A 24,117-nucleotide genomic window follows, 5' to 3' on the forward strand; every position below is an offset into this window, starting at 1 on the left:
GCCGGGACCCACATGAGGGGCCACAGGATGATTGACAGGAAGAGGAAACCACAGAAAACAGACATCTGATATATGAAAAACCCTGATCACAACCAGTAGACAAATAGAAATAGTAACAAGGGGTCGTTTTATGGAGTCACAGGCGAAAACGGGTTTGGACCACTGCTGTGGAACCTGAAGGTTGCTGAAGGAACCTGATCACAGAGGTCATTTGCCACATCTGTGTCTGCACCTGAACGCACCATTTATCTGACCTTATCATGACTTTTTCAAGTGAATGTCCAGACAGAAAAGAGAGAATAATGACTCCCAAAATACATAATTTCTCTGGGTGGAACAAATCGTGTTGGTGATTCACCCAAATAAATACTGTATATGGAAGCACTGCAGTCTTTCGTGGCAACAAAAGTAGGTCATGTTGCAAAACTACTGTTTATAGAAATGTGTAAAATCCAGGCTTTTCCTAACTACGTCGCATCTTCTGCCCTCACTGTGTGTAGGTGCACAGCTGTGCAGCAAGCTAATCACACCTCCAGTAAAGGCTTACGACACAAGTTCGCCTTAGAGGTCTTTACTGGAAGCTGCTGTCAGAGAAAATGATCACTCAACTTCAAGCAGAAACCAGTGATCAATCTAATAAAGATAAAATATGTTTACAGTCGTACATCAACAGTTATTTAGATTGTTTCAGTAGCAGCACATTAGCTCCAAACAGCTTCCACTTCATTACAGAACAGCTACAATAAAAAAAAAAACAACATAAAAACATCTACAGATCGAGATCCAACGAGGGAGTTCGGGGAGTAGATAAAAGATGCCTGTTAACATTTCCTTGGTCGTGGATCTGACAAAATGGTGGATGAAACAGTGTCAGTTGAGCAGCAACAGCTATAGAGCTCTGCCAGCACTGAAACAGGTGCTCATCTGAAAGTGCTGGTGGTGAGATAGAGAGCTGAAGGGAAACCAGATCTTCCGGCCTGGTAAGAAATTCTCATTCAAAACCCCATTGACCTTTGTAACTGCACTAATAACTACAGATACCACAGTGGAGCGGAGCCCTGTTCAGCAGTAGGATGTGCGGCTTGCTTTATATGTTAAGATAAAGAAGACAGTTCTTTGAAAAAGCAACCGAATATGAGTGTTTGTTCAGTATTTCTGGCTTTTAGGGGACTTTAACAAACACAAATTCTCATAAGCGCGAGATGTTTGCAGGCTAAACGTCACGGCTTGACAAAAGAAGCTCGCCCAGTGGTTGGCTCAGACATGTCTGTAATAACAGCAGGACAAAGAGGGAGTATTTAGACAGCTGATACTACAACAAGAATGTGGAGAAATTGACTTTCGAGCTGAGCGTTGGTGAGTTTTACTGATATGGAGGAAAAGTCAGGGCAGCAGATGTTGTTTAACTTTGTTATAATCACGTAGTTTTCAGTCTCCAAAACAGCTGCTGCAGTAAATGCAGTCTTGCTGTAGAATATGGACGATAAATCCCAGAACACCTCATGTCTTTCAGGGAGACAGATGAAGGAAATGCTGAATGAAAGATTGCATTGAGTTACAGAAGCTTGGATGTGACGTCATGACTTTGGCTCTCTATTGTGCACGAACATCCATTTGAACTTGTGATACATGAGGGACCAAAGCACATCATGTTTCTGTACAGCTGCTGTTGCTAAGTGATGATGTTATGATGTTATGATATCCCGGGACCCGAGATGAAATAATTTAGTGTCTCAGGGGCAGAAGTGATTGCTGAGTTCATAATAAGCAAAGATTGACTCTAAAATTACTTCAAAGGGAAACCTTTTGGATTACAACCCTTTAAGTTACAGCACGCACACACACACACACACACACACACACACACACACACACACACACACACACACACACACACACACTGCTTAATGAATCCAGTGATTGTACTTTTCTTTTTAAAGAGAGCGATACCAGTCTTATAAAAGTCCTTTTTCAGGAGGCCTTTCAACATTTCTATAGTACGTCCATCCGTTTGAGCGTGTCATTTTTCCCTCAGTGTAAGATGAATTTTGCCTTTTGTATTGTTTTTTTTTTTTTTTTTTTTGTTATGACATGATCTGTATACACGATCTGTGTACTCGACACATGCTCCTAAAATTCATTTGTGTCATGTCTTGTGTTTGATTTTTCCTCTGGCGCCTTGAAGAAGGCTGTGTGGTGAGGGCCTTGAATTTCTCTTTCTTGACTCCAAAGAGCATTCAGTGTGGATTCTTTTCAAAAACGCTTTTTTAGCTTTTGCCTACAAAGCAAAGACACACTCCAGTTATTTCCTTTGTTTGGAGAAGTTTTCTGTTTCGCTGTGAATGTTAACGTCTCGTGTTGGTGTCTGCAGGTCTGTCTGGAAACCCCGTTGATTTGGAGAAACGTCACGCGGCATTTGGCCAGAACTTCATCCCCCCCAAGAAGGCCAAGACGTTCCTGCAGCTGGTGTGGGAGGCTCTGCAGGACGTCACACTTATCATCCTTGAAATTGCTGCCATCATCTCGCTGGGCCTGTCCTTTTACCATCCACCAGGGGGCGACAGTGAAGGTCGGTACAGACGGTCTGAACTCTGCTTTTCAAAGGCTGGGCCACAGACACAACTGAGGACACTAAAGTCACGTCCTCACTATTTTACTTCAAGTAATAATTGTATGTGTGTGTAAATTAGGAGGTTCTTGTAGCGTGGGATAGTTTACCTTCTGCAGTTCTACAATTAGAACACATGATGGGTACTTTTAAGCTGATCCCAGTATATTTAGACTGTCCATACGTATATTTAAGTTTGATCTCTGTTGGGCCAAAAGCGTAATAATTAAATCGAGATTTCAGTATTTCTCCACAAGGATTAAATTCCTAGAAAAACACCACGTAGGCGTTTGTGTTGGGAAAATACAATTTAAAGAAAATATACAGGATATTGTGACCTTAACTGAATACATTTAATTTGTAATTTCTTGTAATCTATTTTTTCATTATTATATAGAATATTATTTTATTTCAATGATCAGCAGCGTGGGCTCAGTATTTAAAATTTAGTTTAACATTTTTACATATTTGTCAACTTTTTTAGACATTGGTTTGCTTCATATTTGCACAGTTTTATCTTCATCCTTCATCCCCTCATATATAATTTATTAATCTATTGTCCTTTAATATGATATAATATGACCTCAATATTGATTAATGAAATCCTGGTTACGACCCAATGCAAACATATTGAAAACTTGAAAGAAAATTATTGCATATATAGATTAAATATACATCTTGTTTTATTCTACAGTTGGTAATAATTGGCCCAGAACTGAATATGCAAAAGAAAAAGAACATATTATATTTAAGTTCATGCTGAAGCTTTTGTGATGAAAATGCTGTTAAAACAAATATTACAATGAAAATTATTTGAAGCTTAAGTTTGAGGTTCTCTGATCAGTTTTGGACTTGACATATTTATTTGGTGAAAGTGATGATTTGAATTAGAGACAGACATTGGAACTGTTTGGATATTCATTGACAAAATGACATAAACTCAAAACGACAGTTTTTCAAAGTTCCCTAGTTGAAATTCGACATCTTGTTTTGTGGCAGCATGTGGCCAGGCCGGCGGCGGCGTCGAGGACGAGGGCGAGTCCCAGGCAGGCTGGATCGAGGGCGCCGCCATCCTGTTCTCGGTCATCATCGTGGTCTTGGTGACGGCCTTCAACGACTGGTCCAAGGAGAAGCAGTTCCGTGGGCTGCAGAGTCGCATCGAGCAGGAGCAAAAGTTCACCGTCATCCGTAAGGGCCAGGTCATCCAGATCCCCGTGGCCGAGATCGTGGTCGGAGACATTGCTCAGATCAAATACGGTACGAGAGCACACTCACCAGACTGAAATATCAGACCTGGGACTTTAATATCTGCCTCAGGGGTTTAAGGACAGGCTCAAACATGGTCCCTGCTTTATCTCAGTCTCTGTCTGTTATTCTCATTGTTTCTACGTTGATGCACATTTGTGACAGATATTTCAAAGTCTTGAGAATTTTACCCAAACCCCTCAGGCTCACTCTGGATCAGGCACGGAAAATAAACAAACCATTTCTTCATGGACAGGAAAGCTCCTTCCCCAAACTGTTGACACGAAGCTGGAAGCACACTATTGTTAAAAATATCATTGTATGCTGGAGCATTAAGATTTCTCTTCACTGGAGCTGAGGACTGTCCTGTTTGCCAGGTAGTGTTTGACTGGCAGGAAGTCTTCACGTACACTGAAAGTGATGCATCATGTTTAAGAGGGACAGAAGAAAACTTCAATTAAAAAAAAAAAAAAAACCTCTAAGAAAGGCAAATTGACATCACTTCATATTTTTGTTTAATGTTGTTTTAAGTTGACTCTGTGTGTTAAGATTCCAGCTGTTTGCTTCTGTTTTACAGTAAAATCTGTTTTTATCATTAGTAACAGAGTAAACAGTATGCGCTGTGTTTGGTTGAAGTTTCCTGTGTGATTTTAAGTGTTCATCCTCGGTCAGACTATTAGAGGACCGCAGCAAAGAGCAAAAATCTGTTTACACTGAAACTGTTTTGTGGAGTAAATGAAATGTGGCCTCTGGCCTCTGTGCCTGCAGGAGACCTGCTGCCCGCTGATGGGATCCTGATCCAAGGCAATGACCTGAAGATTGATGAGAGTTCTCTGACTGGAGAGTCCGATCAGGTCCGCAAATCTCTGGAGAAGGACCCCATGCTGCTGTCCGGTGAGTGCCTGCTCACAGTCTCATGACCAATACTGATATCTGCTGATATTTGCTGCCCTTAAACAAACACTTCCACTGTTTGTTTCATTATTGTTTGGAAGGAAAATCCTCTTACTCAGGATGTGGACTCAGATCTTGTTAATCAGTGCGCATTATATTCATATCAGACCAGCTGCCAAGATAAATGATCAGTCAAGTGTTATTTGTAAAGCATTTTTCATACAGGTTAGTGTTATTCAGAGAGCTCTATGGGTAACTGACAAGTTAGTAATAAGACAGTACAAATACACACAACAATTGGAGACTAATGCATATGGAAAACTGTTAATATGTTTACATCTCTGTAACATATTGTCTCAGTGCACAAAAAAGAGCAAGAGCAAGTTTTTGTCTTGTTTTTTGTTCTCAAGAACATTAAAACTTGTACTTTGATAATCTAACTGAACTAAAGGTGTATTTTGATGGGCATCTCAATCTTAAATATCTAAAATCTGCTCCTGAAAAGATCAATAATAATCCTGTGTCATTAGCACACTCAGCCACATAAAGCTGTGTGTCATCAGCATAGAAAGATATGACACATCTCCTGGTGACACTGCTGAGAGGTTACAGGCTGGAAGATTAAAAAAGTAGTGACCCTAGGATTTGATCCTTGGAAACTGCAACAATGCTGAACAACAAAAATGCTGACAGAGGTCTTTTACAGTGTTCAGTGATGCAGCTGAAGAGACGATCAGACAGTTAACACGACATCATAAAGCAGCAGTAACACAGAAACAAACAAAGTTCCTGTTGTGACTCGTAGCTCTGGATCTTTCCTTAGGGACCCACGTAATGGAGGGATCGGGCAGGATGGTGGTGTCAGCTGTCGGACTGAACTCTCAGACAGGCATCATCTTTACTCTGCTGGGCGCCAGCGAGAACGACGAAGAAAAGAAGGTCAAGAAAAGTAAGACGCGAGACAAAGCCTGTCACACACGTCTGAAAAAACACATCTCATGCCCAAGTGTCGAAGGTCATACGAGGACACTAATTGTGTGAAGTGTTGGGAGGAAAGTCGGGCTAGAAAGACGACTATCACCATGTCAGCTTCTGAATATTTCTACTTTACTGTTTGTACAGTGCGGATTGGAAATATTTGCACATTTTTATCAGCTGGTGTTGATTTGAAGTTTCTCTTGTCGCATTAGCTGACTCCGAGCTGATAACAGCAGAGCTGTTTGAAGGGTCTAACTGTAACATTTTAACGTTAGTGTGAGCTTCAATCCGATCACAAAAGTCATCAGTGAATAAATGAGACCACGGATGAGCTCACCTGCACTGATCATATCCGCTGAACAGCAATTAAACACAACTGACAAGAGATTTGACCAAGAAGGACGTGAACAATAGCAAGTCCACAACCGCTCTGTGAACCCCTTCTTGAACAGTGATTATCCAATCAAAGCTTTGCAAGCATAACAAGGCACAGCGGGCCTGTTAGTGTGCTAACAGTGTTCTAGTAGTGCGTTTGTTTGGATTTCTCCACATGTTGAAGCAGTGTACATGGAGGTGTAGTAAAAGATATACTCTGAATTCAAAGAGTTGCATGGCAGCGTCATTCGTACTCAGCATAAACTACCAACATTAGCATGACTGGCTAACTAGCTTACTAGCTACAGCTGTAAAGTTCAAGACTGAGTCTGAAAGAAATATTAGTAACCATCCATGTTTTTCTTGTTAAACTGTATGATGACTTTAGGGATAAACAGAAAACTGTTAGTCCTTTATTTCCATGTCTTGGGGATTTGAATCCTGAATTTAGGATTTTCAAGCAACTCAGGGGAGTTATTGTTGAGTTGATGAAAACGTGCCAGTTGTGTCAAGAAGCTGCTTTTGTTTACTTGTGTCTGAAATCAAGGACCTGTTGATTTTAATGATTAATCTACCACTGTCATTGTAAACAGAACAATTTCAGTCACGCAGACCCTAAAAAGGCCAAAATAAGCCACAAAAATACAAAAATCTGGTTTTCTAAATCTGGTCTCATTTATTCATGGTAGTTTATGGCCGCTACATTGAGGTATTGATTTCACAGTGATGTAACGTTGGTTAAAAATGCCAAACGACCTTCCTCTGTTCATATACAGTTGCTTTTTTGAAGTGGAACCCTTCAAAAGCCACAGATGATCCTCGTACTATCACAGCAGTTTGATGTAAACCAACAGGCTTCTGCAGTCGGTCTCTATTGCTTTTGATTTGCTTGTGATCATGCTAACCCCCTTTTACTCATGTCTTTTCCTTTAGTTTGTTTTTGTCTGATCATTTGTTTTATTGGCTAAAGTTTGAGTTTGTCAGGCATTCATTGTGAACTGGCTGAATGTACCAGCTCAGCGGAGAGAGACGCTCAGGTTTACCTTTCGGCCTCCAGTGATTTCAAAAGCAAACCAGGAGCGAGTTCCTAATGAGGAGAACCACAAGGACTCTTTTCTGATTCGACTGAAATAAAACTGAAAATGAGCAGCATTTAGATCAGCATTTCATACAGGCATCTGCACTTCAGCATTTGCAAGGGCGGTCGTCACTGAATTCATTACATAGACCACACCCGTAACCTGAATCTGAATTCTAACAGCAATCCTACAAACAGACATGAACCTTAAAAAAGCCACGTGAAGAAGTGAGAAATGTCCTCACTGCTTTCATGGGCCCTCACAAAAATAGAAATTCAAGTTCTGCTTACAGCAGACACGCAGCAGACTTTACTGTCACAAATGGCTGCACCAGCTGGCCGTGAGCGCACACACACACACACACACACACACATACACACACAATTTTATGAATTCATGCATTCATAAAAAATCACACCCATTGCTTATCCTACAAGCATAAGAGCCTCCACTATGTGCACACACACACACACACACACACACACACACACACACACACACACACACACACACACACACACACACACTTTTAACAGTTCAGTCTCTGTCATCAATCACCAGCCACCAGCTGAATTACAAAGAGCTGTGTAAGAGTGTGTGTGTGTGTGTGTGTGTGTGTGTGTGTGTGTGTGTGTGTGTGTGTGTGTGTGTGCGCCTGTGTTAATGTTGGCTTTGACCTTGCCACACCTCCTTTCACAATGAAGGCAGAAAGCTCCACATCAGAACACCACTAAGTTAATGTCCCTGAGGGGGAAACACACCTGACCTGCACCTGTGACATCTGGTACATGACAGCTGACACAGATCGATGACAGATGTCACATTCTCTTAAGATGTACATATGTAAACAGCCATGAAGGTCAGAATTCACCTTCTGTAGTAAAAGAAGGAAACTACGTCCGTCTGAGTCTTTTCAGAAAGGAACAGTTCACACATCGTTTGAACCCTCTGAACCCCACAACCCCCAGGGGGTTTGAAAAGAAAATTGCAGCGTTGCACAGTTAATCATAGCCAGAAACTGTAAAAAACAGAACTTATCGTTGTATTTTCAATTTTCAGAGGAATTGTTTGCTACAAACACTTTGTTCTCCATGTCTCATTTACAAATTTACCAAAAATGAACCGTTGGTTTCAAGTTAAGGTCAAATTAAACTTTATTGTCTTTGCGCCGATGAGGCACCAGCACAATGAAGTGAAGGGCAGGAAATGAATGAATGAATATACACATGAAAAACAGGATGGAGGATGTGCACTGATGGGTGTAGCTACAGTTTATGTAGCATGAACACCAGTATACCACATAAACCATAAGACCTTTTTGTTACTGATAAATTGATTTGGTCTGCTGTCAAACCTTGTGGCTGTTGGTTCTCTGCAGCAGGAAGTTGTGCGTCTCTCTCCTCTGATTGGTCCATTCCTGCCCACAACACACACGACACACACACACCTGTGGGTTTCTATCAGTTTGAATTTTGTGTTCTCCCTCAGTTTGATTTGATCTTATTTTTCCTTTGAGCCATCTTATCAGCATTCCGCCCTCTCTCTCTGTCCGAACAGGTAAAAAACAAGGACCCCCTGAAAATCGCAACAAAGGTAACCCCTCCATTCATCCATCTGTCCCTCTCTGTCCCTCCATCCTCCCTGTTACTCCCCCTCCTCACCCTCCACCCAGCGGCAGGAGGGGAGTGTCCAGTCCATCTCTCTCTCTCTCTCTGCTGTATAAAGGGGGATGTTCTCTCGCCTTGCTTTACCTGTAAAAGGGTGCAACTCTCAACCTTCAGGTCTATGACAGCCAATCACAACGTCCACAGTCGTAATGATAACTGTCAGAGGGTGACATAGGATTATATATGTTCCTTAAATTCTGAGAGTGTGTTGAGACATTTTGAGGTGTAACTGTTGGTCAGTTAATCGATTAGTCAGTTGACTGAAAAGGAATGAGGAATTATTTTTGTAATTAATGGTACAAGTCATGTTTTTAAGCTAATATGTCAGAAAGTAATTGGTTTCCACTTCTCGAATATGAATATTTGCTGACTTTCTTGCTTGTTTGTGGTTTTGTAGACTTAATGATTGATCATAAAAACGATCAAGGGTTAATTGGTTATGAAAATAATTGCTAGTTGCAGTCCAAGGGTTGTTTATAGTATTACTAAGTCAGCTATCTGTATAAATACCTCACTCAGTTCAGGGCTCCACACACTCAAAGAACTGATTGTATTTCCTTGGCAGTGTCAAGTTAGCCAACTAGCTCAATTAGCTACTGCTTATCTGGCAAAAGCAAGTGAGCTGACGACCAATATAAGATAATTATTAGACAATTATGTTACAAGCTAATAAAATACACATTAGCTTCCAAACAGAATTTAATAAAAGTTCAAAAACATAACATACAAGCAATAAAATGCATAAACTTGAGTGACAGAGTTTATTATTGTGCACGCATGTTGATATTATCTAACACAAAATTCATTTACAAAAACAAATTGTTGGATTAAATTATTCCTTGAGTGATAACTTCTAACAGAATATGATATCTGTGCTTGCAAAAGCTAATTTTCTGTCCTCAAAATGTCCCAACGCACTTTGAGAAGTGAGACACAAATGCAAGTGCGTCAGTGAGGGTCACTCCAACACCCTGACCTCTAAGGTGTTCTTCATGGGCGACGCTGTGTCGAAATCAAGCGCTCCCTCACTGCCTGTAAACATTTAATATTTAATGGATTTGATGACTGCGTGTTTGTGTTGATGACGCCATCGCTGCAACCTCCAAACTCGACCAGCCAACCGTCCTCTATGTCCCGTGTGATCCAACACATGTCCAACTTCCTCTGCAAGCTGTCACACAACACACACACATACGCACACACATGCACACACACAGTTCCCCTCCTCCCAACCTCCCATGGTTTGAGCATCTGCTGCAGACAGAATGCTTCTTGATGCACACACACACACACACACACACACACACACACACACACACACACACCTTGCATCACACTTTTGCCCATAGAAATAATTCAGAGCTGCTTTCATGGACGACCTGCACTCAAATGTCACAGAGAACAAAATCTGCAGAAACACCTTCGCTCGCCTGGACTTCTTGCAGCTCTTTTGAGCTCATTGGCCTCTTTTAGCTCCTATTTTTGGTTTCCAGCACATTTCTTGTGTGGTTTTAGTTTCAGCGCTGTCATCAGCCGCGTTTCCACCAGCAGCAGGACGCTGTTTTCACACAGTTCCAGTGGGATGATGATGTTTCTTCATGTCTGTAGATGTAGAATGAGGCAGCTGTTTGCTCTTTATAATTTGTCTGAATTACCCATCTGTCAGAGTTTGTCTTCGCCCCCTAGTAGCCAGAAAATGACCAATGCACCTTTAAGCTATACTCCCACAGGGTATGGATACCTTTCTGATGCCTTCATAGATTCTACTTTGCTGTTTTTTTATCACTATAAAGCTGCTGTCAGTGAATGTCAGCACTTCCTGCAGATGTTTCATTAAAAGCCTTCAAAGAGTGTTAAGGCTGCATCTGTGGGTATTTTCATTGATGATTAATCTTCCCATCACTCTTTTTAAAAGCCCAATTTGACATTTTCAAAATGTCTTGTTTTTTTCAGACAACAATCAAAAACCCAAAAATGTTCTATTTACTATCACATAAGACAAAAGCAACACATCCTCACCAATGAGAAGCTGCAGCTACACAGTGTTTAACATTTTTGCTTGAAATATCACTCCAACAATTAATCAGTTATCAAAATCCACGCCTCCAATCCTAACAACCTAATCCTAACCCTCAATTAGTTTTCTGTAGGTGAGCTGGTTGATGAATGGACTAAGCTCTAAATTATGTCTTAAATGGTGCCCTTTGAGCTGCTGGAAAGCCTTTAAAGTCATACATTTGTGTAGGAAGTTTAATTGGCGAACTGTGATAGAAAAAAACAGCAATGTAGAAGCAACGGGATATAATTAATGAATAAAAACTGGCAAAGGAATGGTGCAGTGACTCAGCTGTTGTACAGGTGGTGCAGTGGAAGTTAACAAATTTAAAGTAGAAGTGGATGAGAAGGAGAAGTTTCATCGTCACATCATAATCAACACTCCGTTAATGTTAAAATCCATTAACTCAACATTTCCTGCAAATGTTTCACATTAAAAGCCAATCAGGAAAGCAGCAATTTGTCTTTTGAGCTGCTGGAAGGCTTTTAATCTGAAATATCTGTGCAGGAAGTGCCGAGGTTTGTGGACAGCAATGGAAAAAAAGTTGAATTTGTGCAGGCTTCACGTTCGGTTTTCCCATCGCACATTTCAGCGCACCGATTACATCCTGATGAATGCGACGCCGTTGAGAAGCAGCAGCAGATCCAAACAGTGCGGTGATGCTTCTGGCTGAGGCGAGGCTGTCGGCGTGTGTGGGAGTTGCACCCTTGCAGTATTAGTGGGCTGTGGGCTGTCGTCTGTTCTGTTTGTGTATCTTCAGTTTCTTTTCGCCTTTGATTCCTCTCATTTCTCTCACTGTTGCCTCCTTGCAGGGTGTTGCTCAGGACTTCATGTTGTCTTGTAATCACTGTTTGACTCTCTCCCTCCTCTCTGTTATTTTTCTGTCTTGCTGAAGTCTCCTGCAGCCTCCACAGCTCTGCAGCCTCCTCTACCTCCTCCTGTCTCTCTCTGTCGTGGTTCTGCATCGCTGTCGTTTTTTTGTTTTCTGGGGTGATCCTTTGAGTTCATCTTCTGTTTGTTGACTTGCTTTCTTTTTGATTGTCAGACACCCCCTCCCCTCTGCCCGCCGTGCGCTCTCCCATGGTTCAGTGCTGCGCCTGTTTATAGTTCTGTGGTTGGTCAGTGGGTCTCAGTCCTGTTCATGTGCAGCTGTGTCGGTTAGTTCTATGTTGTGGCTTGTCTTCAGAGTGGACCATGTGCATAAAGCTCCACAGCTTCCTGGTTTGACACAGATTCATCCCCACATTGAAAATGTCTTAATGTCACGTCGAGCTCATGCTGTCTTGAAGTGACTTCCCTTTTAGCAAAGTTCCGTGTGGGGGGCTTCTCATTTTGAACCTGATAAAACTCAGTGAGACAGCGATGATGACAGTGAAGGAGTTTTAGGATGAAAGTCACTTCACGTTAAAGATACACTTCCATTGCTTTTGCTCTAGAATCACCAAATCTTTGAAGTTTTCTACAAAATATCAAGAGTGAGCTGAGAGAAAATCTGAGCAAATTTCTTTTTTTAGACACATTGAACCCCATGCAAGGACATTTCAGTCTCCTTACCCTGAATCTCACTCACATTTTACCGTCAGGTTTGCTAACAAGAACGTTCAAGCTGGTGTACAAACAGGCCATGTTATAAATCTCTCATTTTAACTTGAGGATGCCCCCATTCACTCGTTTGTACGTGGTGTACGTTTTCAGAGATTTGGGCATTTGCATAATCAATAAGGCAAATAATTTGCTGCTGCTGAGCTCCTGCTGTCAGAAATCAGCAGACAAAAATGCAAATTTAGCAGCCAAAACTTCTTATGCAATATAGTGAAAGGAGTTATATCTTAAATGGTCAGTATACGATGTATTAGCACCTCCAGAACAGCTTTTCCTCTATCATGGAGGTGCTAATTAAATTATTTATATTAATATTGAGGCCATATTTAGCTATGCACTGGACAGTGCCTCCAATATTCTGCCCCCCTCATGTGTGTAAATGGGGGGACAAAAAAGTTAAGGACACCTCTAAATATAACGCAGTCCAGTCCACGTTTAACCATGACCTCAGCGCCGGAAAATGTCATTTAATTAACACTTCTGAAACAGTAATAGAACATAACAGGCAGCATTAAACTGAACTTTCATTGCATTAGATTGTGCAGGGAAGGCAGTTCTATTTGTGCAGCACATTTCAGCAGCCAGGCAATTCAAAGAGCTTTACTGTACATAAGACGTAAAGGCTTTCAGGCCAGATATGAAAGAAACACAATGCAGTGTGACAAGTGTGCGAAAAGACACATATAAATAGGATTTAAAAGGATTAAAACAAAGTGAAATAGCATTAAGATCTACAATAAAACACAACAAGCTTCCACATCTATCTATGTATGTATGTATCTCGTCATGTATTGTACGTGTATCATGTGACTCGCTCAATACTTTAATGTGACAAGTTCTTAAATTAAGACCATCGTGTTTGTTCAAATGTTTCTTGCATGAGGTCCAAACAGTTCGTTTTAAGATTCCAACTGTCATTATTATTATTATTATTGTGATTGACTTCTTTTGCTACTGGCTGCTTCCAGTGAACGTTTCTGCAGCAGAAACCCCAAATTGAGTCGACCTGATCTCAGCAGGCTTCATTGCTTGACACCTCAGGAGGTGATACAAACACAACAGGAACAGGTTCTGCAAGAGACGTTTTATTCAAATAAAATGTGAGATAAGCTGGGCAGAGTTTAGCAGTGAACGCCTGAAGTTTAGAAGCTCTTATTGGTCATCCAGGAATCTAAATCTGCTTTATGTCCATGATCTGTCGGTATGTTGGTTTCAGAAGTGATGTTGACATTGTTACCAGCAGTGACTCGCCAACAGGGTTTAATATAGGAAAATACATTCAGGTGATGGACACCGTTTGAGTATTTGTATCAATTTAATGACCCAATGAGAACATTTCCATTATCTGATAACCCAACAAGGAACTGACGGGATTTCAAGTTAAAACCATCCCGGTTTCAGTCAGCGTTGTCGGCTCAGTCGTTCATGAGGACAAACGGCACAATGCTCAGTGTGTCAGATTAGTGTAGATTTGTTCTGTTTCCATTCATCACCTGCTCACATTTCTTTGGTGTGGAAATATGACAAACAGATCAAAGAGCCCCACGCACGCTCAACTACAGTCCAAACAGGATCCCAGCTGATGAAGTGAAATGTAAATACACAGTTTGTTTATGCAAATGAGGAGCAGAGCCGCCGAGCAGGACGTGAAACCAGACGCCATGTCAGACTTCAGAACTCAGCCTCGTTCCAAACTGTGAGCTCGGATGTGAAACAAACAGTGTGTGTGTGTGTGTGTGTGTGTGTGTGTGTGTGTGTGTGTGTGTGTGTGTGTGTGTGTGTGTGTGTGTGTGTGTGTGTGATCGACAGCCTCTGGTTAAATCCTCTCTGTTCTATCTGCTGTTCTCTGTTCTGTCTGCTGCTCTTCATTATGAACTGCTGCTCCAAACTTGTCTGTGACACTCTCTGAAAGCTACCTGGACCTTTTCATGAATGTTCTGTGATCACTAATTGATGAAATGCGACTGCCTGCATTCAGCCAAAGGTCACCATGTTAATGATAAACACTGAGAATCTTTTCTGATCTCTGAGAAAACTCGTCCAGTCGTTTTCAGCTTTCGCTCCGACTGAATCTGTAACGTGTTCTCTGCCTCTCTGCCCTTCATCCCAAACCACTCCTGAACCCTGCTCCCGACTTCTTTTCTGTTTTGTGATTTATTATTATTTATTGATTTAATTCATTCACCTTTTGTCAACCCGTCCTGCCTTCCCTCATCCTCTCCTCTCAATCCTGACCATTCCCTCTCTTCCATCTTCATTCTATCCATCACTCTGTCCCATACCTCATCCTCCCTCCTCATCCTCCTTCATCTCCACCCCTTTCTCCTCACAAACCTCTTCCTGACCCCCCTAAACCTTCTCCTCATTTCCCTTTACTCTTCACCTCGGCCCCACCTTCCCTCTCCTCCCCCATTGGCCCCTTAAAACCTTCCACCTCCTCCTTTTAACCCCAACCACCACCTTACCTCACCCCCCCACCTCCCCTCCAGCCAAAACCCAGGACGGCATCGCTCTGGAAATCCAGCCGCTGAAGAGCGAGGAGGCTGCCGAGTCCGAGGAGAAAGAGGAGGCCAAACCGGTGAAGAAGGTCAATGTGACCAAGAAGGAGAAGTCGGTGCTGCAGGGCAAACTGACCAGACTGGCTGTGCAGATTGGGAAGGCTGGTGAGGAGCACGCACACACACACACACACACACACACACACACACACACACACACACACACACACACACACACACACACACACACACACACACAAAAATACATGCACTATATCAGTTTTATCTCTGTGTGTTCAATACAGAAATAGGTCCTTTAGTGAAGCCAAAGACTGGAGGCAGGGGGACTGATAGCCTGATAGCTCCATCAAATTCCACCTTTCAACAACTCGAGTCAGGTCAATTTATGTATAGAGCACGTTTAAAAACAAAGTGTATTAAGAAAGAAATTGGTAAATAAGCTTATAATATTAAAGCAACCATAAAGTGATGTTGTATTTAAGGGGACTTTGGCTTATTTAAACCAAACTGACAGTCTGCAGCCTTGCTAGCAGCTCTGTAAAGCTGTATTTAGGTGCAGCAGTGCTTTGAGCTATACGCTAACACCAACATGCTAACATGCACCGAGTGACAGTGCCAACATGCTGTCATTGATGACTTCATTGCTCACACTTCCATTAATCTGTTTTATACATAAAGCAAATAAAGCATTTGTGCCTCTTCAGCTCATTGTGGGGTGTCCAGGTTGAAGCCCAGTCTTGGGATGGATAGGTGATAGCTTGTTAGCTAAAACGATTCCACTTGTGAATCACACAGCTTTGAAATTTGTTGGGAGGCGGATTTTTTTCTTCTTTTGTCAGAGCAAAGCTAGCAGCTTTCCCCTGCTTCCAGTGTTTTTTTCTATGCTAGGTTGACAAACCTGGACTTATCTCTGTACTGGACACACAGAGGTGAAACCGATGCCGGCCCATCCTCTTATCTGACTCTGGGGAAGTCAAAGAACAAGAGGATTTCCAGAAATGTGGGGCTGTTCCTTTAATAGCACACAAAGTGATCAGGCAGTGAGGGGACGGAGAGGCTGGGGGTCAGAATGCACTCAGTTTTATTGGATCGATGTTTTATTGGGAGCATGATTCATCCCTGAGTTGAAGGTATTTTCTATGTCATTTCAATTGACCTTAATACTCTGAGGGGCTTTCAGGACAGAGTGGAGGGGAGGCACCAGCCACAGACCAGTTTCAGGAATAAACTGCCCCTCATTACAGGACAGAAATAGAATTTGGGCCAAAACACTTTGACAGGAGGTGACTGACAGGAGAAATTAAGCAAAAAAAACACAAGCAGTGTTTTTTTTTTTTTTTTAATTTCACCTGTTTCTGGTTTCGCAGTCAGGATGTCTACAGTGTTAAAGGTGCAAGAACTTTTGTTTAGAGCATTCAAACATCTGTGCTAGCAGTAAACTAGACACCAACTCTCCCCCCGATGATCCGAACTCCCACTCCAAGCAGGGTCAACTAAGAACCACAAGCTGCACAGCTAACTGAGCTAACTAGCTAACAGCAGCTACAGTTAGCAGTTGCTTGGTGATATGCTGCCCCCTATTTGTTTGGGATATGAAATCAATAGATTGTCCATCCTTACATGTTGCACCTTCAAGTAATTTTATGTTTGTTTTGCATCCAGACCTCACTGCCTGAAATACAAAGCAATAATACTTTTTTGGTTATAGTTTCAATGCAGTCCTCCTGTGATTTCAGTGTGTTTTATAAACCTGATGTACTGTGTAAAAATGTTACATGCAGCAGTCAGTCAAGTCAAACATTAAAGGGATGAGTGCATTCACAAACATGTCACAAGTCTGCAAACGTTCTGCATGTCAAAACAGATGACATGCATCTAACGATCCCTGGTTGGACACAGACCGTGTGAGTCTTAGACTTGTCCACAGGGACACCTCTCAACCTGTTTAATAAATGAAAAACAGAAATCTAATTTTCACCATCCTTACTTTGTCTTCTGTGAATTAAATTGTCCAGCAGTATGAGTCATCATTGCTTCTCAGCAAACCGCCAGGAGTGTTTGGACATCAGATTGTCCCTGAATGCACCACAAGACATTTTAAAGTTGTCACCAGAACAGAAAACAGAAGCTCGTCACTGTCAGGGGGGAAAAAGGCCCTGTGTTTAAACTCTGCTCATTCTAACCAGGTCTGATCATGTCGGCTGTGACCGTCATCATCCTCATCCTCTACTTTGTGATCGACACCTTCGGGGTCCAGGGCCGGTCCTGGGTGGCCGAGTGTACCCCAATCTACATCCAGTACTTTGTCAAGTTCTTCATTATCGGTGTGACCGTGCTGGTGGTGGCCGTCCCTGAGGGGCTGCCGCTCGCCGTTACCATCTCTCTGGCTTACTCTGTCAAGGTAAGCAGGATAGGAAACGAAGGGGATTATAGGAAATATAAAATTAATGGCTTTGTCTAACCTCACAGAATCATGTCGTGTTCACTGAGGATTTGATAGCTACACTTATCAGACATTTCACTAACTTTCAGGTCATTTCACTTTCAAAACAACGTCCAAAAGCAAAAAAAGCCTCTAACCTCGTCGTTCTTATTTTAGAAAATGATGAAGGACAACAACCTGGTGCGTCACCTGGATGCCTGTGAGACAATGGGTAACGCCACAGCCATCTGCTCAGACAAGACGGGCACGCTGACCATGAACCGCATGACGGTGGTGCAGGCGTACGTCGGCGACACACACTACAAAACCGTCCCCGAACCGGACGTCATCAAACCAGAGACCCTGGAAATAATGGTCAACAGCATCTCCATCAACTCAGCTTACACCACCAAGATCCTGGTGAGACCTTCACTGTCACCGCTACATCAAAACCACTAAATGTTTTTCCAAAATGGCCACTTTCAAGGTCAAAAGCCAGTCCTCACAAAGATGCAAATAGTCCAAGAGTAGACGCATGTTCTTGTTTGTAACTTGTTCGTCCATGTGTTGTTTCCCAAAAGGCTTAACTTGATAGTAACCTTAACCAATGCTCCAAAGGACCTGTCCAGGGGCCGATTCCAGCCCACAAGGCAGTTTAATAAGGCTTTGGTTTTATTGCTAAATTTGGCTCCCAGGTAATTTTGTTTTACTCATTAGTTTTAGACTATTTATTTTTCTAGCTAAGACACAAATGAAGCATAAAAATCAGCTTTTCGTGTTTAAAGAGCAAGTTTAATTTGCAATTAACTTAAATACATTAGATACAATCAGCAGAAGTGAACCAAAATGTCTTTTTTCTGAACAGAAAGGTTGATCTGTTTCAGGAGAGCTGGACGGTTGATTGCTCTTCAGTGGAGTTTAATAGACCTCGTCTTCTCTCATTTGCAGGAGGAAACTGCTGTTGCGTAGGAATACAAATTCACAAGAACAGTTCCTCAGTGTTCCCTTCAGAGAACCATCCACAGGCTTTCAGTTTGGGCTTTTACAGCATTCTGTTGAATCTGAATCCTTTATTGAATCTCAAAAACCTGCTTGGTCCAAATACTGGAGGTCCTGATTCACAGTTATGAAGTTGATCATCTTAAACTGGGAGACCAGCTCCTGAAACTGGTGTGTTGTGACCAGCTGACTGACCGCTCTGTTGGTCTGTTGAACCACAAAAACACACCAGCTGTGTCCTAATTCCAGACTCCAACAATCCTAAACAAGGTCGTATTATGTTGTGTGTCATGATGGAAAGTGACAAACAGCCAGTTTGTGCACTAACAGACAATTATTTTTGATTGTACTGTTGAAGGACGCCCTTCGCAGAGGAAGGAGAGGAGTCACTCACAGCGAGAAAACCTCTGTGTTTGGTTTAAAACTTTAATATCACATCACATACAAACCGTTGTTCCTTTCAGCCTCCGGAGAAAGAAGGCGGCCTCCCCCGCCATGTGGGCAACAAGACCGAGTGCGCTCTGCTGGGCCTGGTGCTGGAGCTGAAGAGGGACTACCAGCCAATCAGAGATGAGATCCCCGAAGAGAAACTCTACAAGGTTTACACCTTCAACTCCTCTCGCAAGTCCATGAGCACTGTGCTGAAGAACGCTGACGGAGGCTTCCGCATGTACAGCAAAGGAGCGTCGGAGATCGTCCTCAGAAAGTAAGAAAAGAGATCAAATGAACTGAGGAATATTCATCTGTCTGAGGCGAGAGGGATGAATGGATGGTAGGACGGAGTGACAGATGGATAGACAGGTAATGGATGGCATTTCTTACTCTACCTAATGATCTCACTCCTCTCCCAGATGTTCTCGTATCTTGGACGCCCAGGGTCAGCCTCGTGTCTTCAAGCCTAAGGACCGTGATGAGATGGTGCGTAAGGTGATTGAGCCAATGGCGTGCGACGGGCTGAGGACCATCTGCGTGGCTTACAGGGACTTTCCAGCTGAGGCCGGAGAGCCGGAATGGGACAATGAGAACGACATCCTGAACGATCTCACCTGCATCGTCGTGGTCGGCATCGAGGACCCCGTCAGACCTGAGGTACGGAGCAGATTTAAGTCTTAACTGATGCTGCTTATGTTCATGTCTGGAAAGTAGAGGTGTTGATAATTAATCATTAATCACCTTCGAAAACCTGTTCAAAAGTGTTAGATGTTAATGTTGAAATGTCATTACACCACATTTTTTTGCCAGCTGTTACTGCATTCATTCACAACACAGCCACACCGGCATTTTCCCTGACATGTTACAAGGTCTCGAGGTGGGAAATTGGCGATAGAGATTTCCCTGAATATCGATCCCTGATTACCCCATGCAGGAAATGTTCCTGAACATTTCAGGCAGAGACTGAATGTGTGAAAGGGGCTTTACGACTTTACAACTTCACAACAGACTTCAACAGGATCATCCACATCAAGCACCTAACTGAGCTGATCTGACAGCTCATGGTCATGTGATGTTGGGGTGAAAACACTCAATACCCAAACAGTATTTTCCTAATATGAGGATGGAGTGAGTCCTGGTCAGGTGTGCAGAGTCTGGATGCTCTGAAGTGTTAAATGAAGCCTGTAATGAAGCCCAGAAAGCGTCAGCGCTGCCTGCTGCTTTAATGTCAGAGCACACAGATCACAGACAGGATGGAAATAACTGTAGAGCAGCGGGAGTCAGCCACAAGCTCCATGTTTGTCTCCACACAGCCTATGATGTGATGGACACAAGAATCTTGGGAATATTTTAGCTTTCAGGCATAAAATAATTCTTTATGTTTATATTGTACTGCATGAAATATGTATGTGGCTCCGACTTGACAGCATGTCGTCTGAACTCTATCTGTACAAACACTGAAACTGTATAAGGGATTAACTCCACCATCAAAGAGCAGAGCCCAAAGATCAGCTGAAAACCTTGACTGATTCTTCTGCCTTCTGCTTCCTCTGCACTCTGTGTCGCAGGGGTGTCAGGTGACCCTCTCTGAAGCCCACCGTGACAGGTCAAGGCTTCCTTCAGCATAAATCAAAGATATAATAAACAAGCAAGCAGAGAACTCCTGTTGGTCTCCATCAAATGCCAGTTGAGCCACCTGATGAGCAGACGAAGTGTCCCGCAGCTTTCTGATTGTCAGCTGACCATTATGTCACCATGGACTCCCCAAGGAGGTCCACCTATACTATATCTTTCTTTATTCACTCTTTCTTTCTGAGATGAATGAGGTTCTCCAGTGGGATTGGATGAAAAATAGCAATGGGATGTCAGGCAGAACCTGCTGCTGCTGTTACTAGATGAGTTGAGTCCCACATGTCGGCTCCTGAATCTGTTTTATCAAAATAAACCCAAACAGACAGTGTCTCTCTTGGTTTGATGAGTAAACGTCCTTCAGCCTCTTGTTATTAAAATCAGGAACAGACGCTACAAAGTTTCTCTGACCTTTTGATGTTTCTTTTTTCTGACACTCTTTCTAGGTACCTGAAGCTATCACTAAGTGCCAGCGCGCAGGCATCACTGTACGTATGGTCACCGGAGACAACATCAACACTGCCCGCGCCATCGCATCCAAGTGTGGCATCATTCAGCCCGGTGAGGACTTCCTGTGTCTGGAGGGCAAAGAGTTCAACCAGCAGATCAGAAACGACAAGGGAGAGGTGAGACGAGGACAGACATGTTTGACAAAGCCAACACGTAGGTTATTAAAATTTGACCCAAAGCTGTGGTAGTTCAAAAATCGCAGCAGCCGAGCCTGGATGTAATTTTGGTTTATCAAGTCTTTGTCGCTAACATGTTAGCAAGAAACTGCACATTTCAGCAGGCTGTTAGGCAGCTGTGTGTAAGCTAGTGTTATCATATGGTGGGAGACACTTAAACTTCAAAACAGATGGAAGTTACTTCTTACTGTCGTCATTGAAACAGTTACAAATGTCAGGAACTAATGATAGAAACTTGTAACCGCTAAGGTGTTTGCACCTGCAGCCACACCTGCCACACAACCAATCAGATGTCAAATGATTGTTGGATTGTTATTGTGGTAACAGACAGACAGCTGGTTTCATACAGCATGCTGGCCAGTTCACACAAGAAAGCACAACTACTTTCTCTGTTTAAGAGAGTTTAAGAAATCTGATAAGGAGATATTATCTTTAATAAAATACATTGTTACACCACCACATCTCATGTGTTGTGTAGACAGAATTTCATGAAACTTCTTTTCATGGTTTACGTTTCCAGGTGGAACAAGAGCGTCTGGACAAAGTTTGGCCGAAGCTTCGCGTCCTGGCTCGTTCTTCACCGACAGACAAACACACTCTGGTCAAAGGTGGGTTCATTCTGACAGGACTCGGTGCTGTCTGAGGTGTACTGCATCCTGTTTACGTTGTTTTACTGCCCATATGTCTTCATTTGTCCTTCATTTTTAAGCCACATCTCTTATTGGTTTTAAAGTTATGTGTTTTCTGAAATGTTCATAAACTCATTGACATGGAGGTGTTTTTTGTTTTTTTCTTTCCGCTCTGTTGATCAGGTATCATTGACAGCACGGTGGGTGAAACCCGGCAGGTGGTGGCAGTGACGGGAGACGGTACCAATGATGGCCCCGCCCTCAAGAAAGCTGATGTTGGCTTCGCCATGGTAAGCACAGCTTCATTCTTTTACCTTTTTGTTGTTGTTTTTTCCCTCACTCATCTGCTGCTGCCGTTCTGCTTCATTACCAACAGCGAAGAAAACCTTTGACTTAATTACATTTCTAATGCTGCCATGAAATAAGTATTTTCTCTAGACATCATCCACAATAATTTGAGTTTAATGCCATCAAATCATTAAGATTGCTGTGAAATGGAATAATAAATCAATAAGTGTTGAGCTTGGGTGCCTCAGCTCATCAGCACAGTCAGGTCTGCTTATTCTCCAAAGAGCAGCACAGAGAGGGACAACGGGGAGGCTGGTCCTGCTATTCATGACGTCGGCTTATGTCTGTCATTTATACAGCAAGTAATAGCTCAAAAAAAGTCTTACAAACTTATTTAAGTTGAATGATTCATCACAGCGAACATCATGTCTGTGTTCATTGTTGTCACAGTTACATTATCAGTGTTGATCATCTGTAAAGTTTGGTTTGTTGTGATGGAGGAGACAGCTCACATAAGTTTCAAGAGTCATTAGATTTTCTATGCCGCATGGAAATGAATATAGAACCAGTGGCTCCATGAAATGAAAGAAAAATGCGTCTGATCATCTAAGATGATGCAGCATGTGTTCCAGAAGTGGAAACATTGTTTTCTCAACATTTGGAGTTTAGTAGCTACAATTTGCTACACACAGGTACGGCCCTTTACCCGGCTTGCACAGTCTGATGTGTGTTTTTTTATTAGTAACACATCTGCACACAGAGCCGACAGAGAAATTAGTAAAATCAGGGCAGTTTACATCTCTGACAGGTGAATATTAGAATAAATTTTCTTTCAGTAAAGGTTGACCAATAAACATAACAGCAACCAACAGAGTAGCCAGGTTAAACCAGCCCCACTAGAACCCAGGGAGGTCAATCCTCCACCTCCTCCCCCTGCGTGGAGACCTGTCCACTCCCCCCGTCCCTCAGTGGTGTTAGTGTTTTTTGTAGTGTCTTATAATGTAGTATCATTTCAGCCAGCTCATTGTCAAAAGTGTTTACTACATGAGCACAGAACAGGGTTGACATTTGACATGTGACCTCGCCGCTCCACACATGGATAAACCAAACAGACGTTTGGGAGTGACGGTAATAACTTCAGACTGCCCACAACTTCAGGGCTCATGTGTAGCCCACAGCTAACTGACTGACTCAGTGGAAACAGTCCATGTTAACATCACCCAAAGCATGATGGGAATGGTGGTGCCAAAACCCTCAAAACATGCTCATCCCAAAGTAAAATGTAAAGTTGGAATGAGAAAAATCCATGAAAATTGTTTTTGTTTCACTCATTTTGTGACACAACTGAAGCTCAGAGTGTCTCATCAACGTTGGTCTTGTATTCCTTGAACATGTGTATCATTCACATGCCAAATTATACATTTCTGACAGGTCTTCACAGTCTCAAAACAATCAGTTATTAAACACCAAGCTAAGACATACAGTGACTGTGATTACAGCTGTAAATAAGTGGTTTGTGCCGTCTGATGCAGTCGTGAACCAGCAGCAGCACCTGGTTTACCTGAGAAATACTGTTGAAGTAGAGACAAAGAGCCAGATGGAAACCTGAAGCAGCTCTGCTCATTTCCAGAGTGTTTGTCATCAATTAATGATCCAGCTGCTGCTGATGTTGGCTCTGATCATTTGTTGTGTTTGATCTGAAAAGTTTCACATTGCGTTGTTTCTCCCAGCTGCCATCAGAGCACAAAGAGTTACACTGAAGCACTGATGATCAATTAAAAACACAGGGCAGGGCCTGTGGATGAGCTCAGTAACATCAGCTGCCTCCTCCGTGTGTTGCTGTGACCTTTATTTATGAAGGAAAGTCGTCTGAACACCCGCATCTCCTGCAGGCTGCTGAGCAGCTGCTGTGCTGTCAAACAGCAGACAGTAGTTACTGTTCCTAAACACATCTCAGAGGCAGTCTGGGGATTTAAACCAGTGCCCTTCCTGTCCTAATGTGTCCCTTT

At 42.6% G+C, this 24,117-nt stretch overlaps 1 protein-coding gene across 5 annotated transcripts in view; it reads left to right on the forward strand.

Moving 5' to 3' along the window:
- Positions 1–24,117, forward strand: part of LOC139328621 (plasma membrane calcium-transporting ATPase 1-like) — an 87,920-nt gene that overhangs the window by 44,772 nt on the left and 19,031 nt on the right. For 3 of the 5 annotated variants that reach the window (XM_070958473.1, XM_070958476.1, XM_070958472.1), the window contains exons 3-15: positions 2,372–2,569; positions 3,608–3,865; positions 4,622–4,747; positions 5,571–5,696; positions 8,737–8,772; positions 14,994–15,167; positions 17,210–17,424; positions 17,623–17,865; positions 18,909–19,150; positions 19,296–19,533; positions 20,952–21,131; positions 21,712–21,799; positions 22,004–22,110. In XM_070958473.1, coding sequence (XP_070814574.1) covers positions 2,372–2,569; positions 3,608–3,865; positions 4,622–4,747; positions 5,571–5,696; positions 8,737–8,772; positions 14,994–15,167; positions 17,210–17,424; positions 17,623–17,865; positions 18,909–19,150; positions 19,296–19,533; positions 20,952–21,131; positions 21,712–21,799; positions 22,004–22,110 — 2,231 coding nt within the window. The remainder of the gene's footprint in view (positions 1–2,371; positions 2,570–3,607; positions 3,866–4,621; positions 4,748–5,570; positions 5,697–8,736; positions 8,773–14,993; positions 15,168–17,209; positions 17,425–17,622; positions 17,866–18,908; positions 19,151–19,295; positions 19,534–20,951; positions 21,132–21,711; positions 21,800–22,003; positions 22,111–24,117) is intronic. The other 2 variants (XM_070958475.1, XM_070958474.1) reach the window with 1 other exon arrangement.

The sequence above is a fragment of the Chaetodon trifascialis genome, chromosome 3, assembly GCF_039877785.1.
Source record: "Chaetodon trifascialis isolate fChaTrf1 chromosome 3, fChaTrf1.hap1, whole genome shotgun sequence".
Lineage (NCBI taxonomy): Eukaryota > Metazoa > Chordata > Actinopteri > Chaetodontiformes > Chaetodontidae > Chaetodon > Chaetodon trifascialis.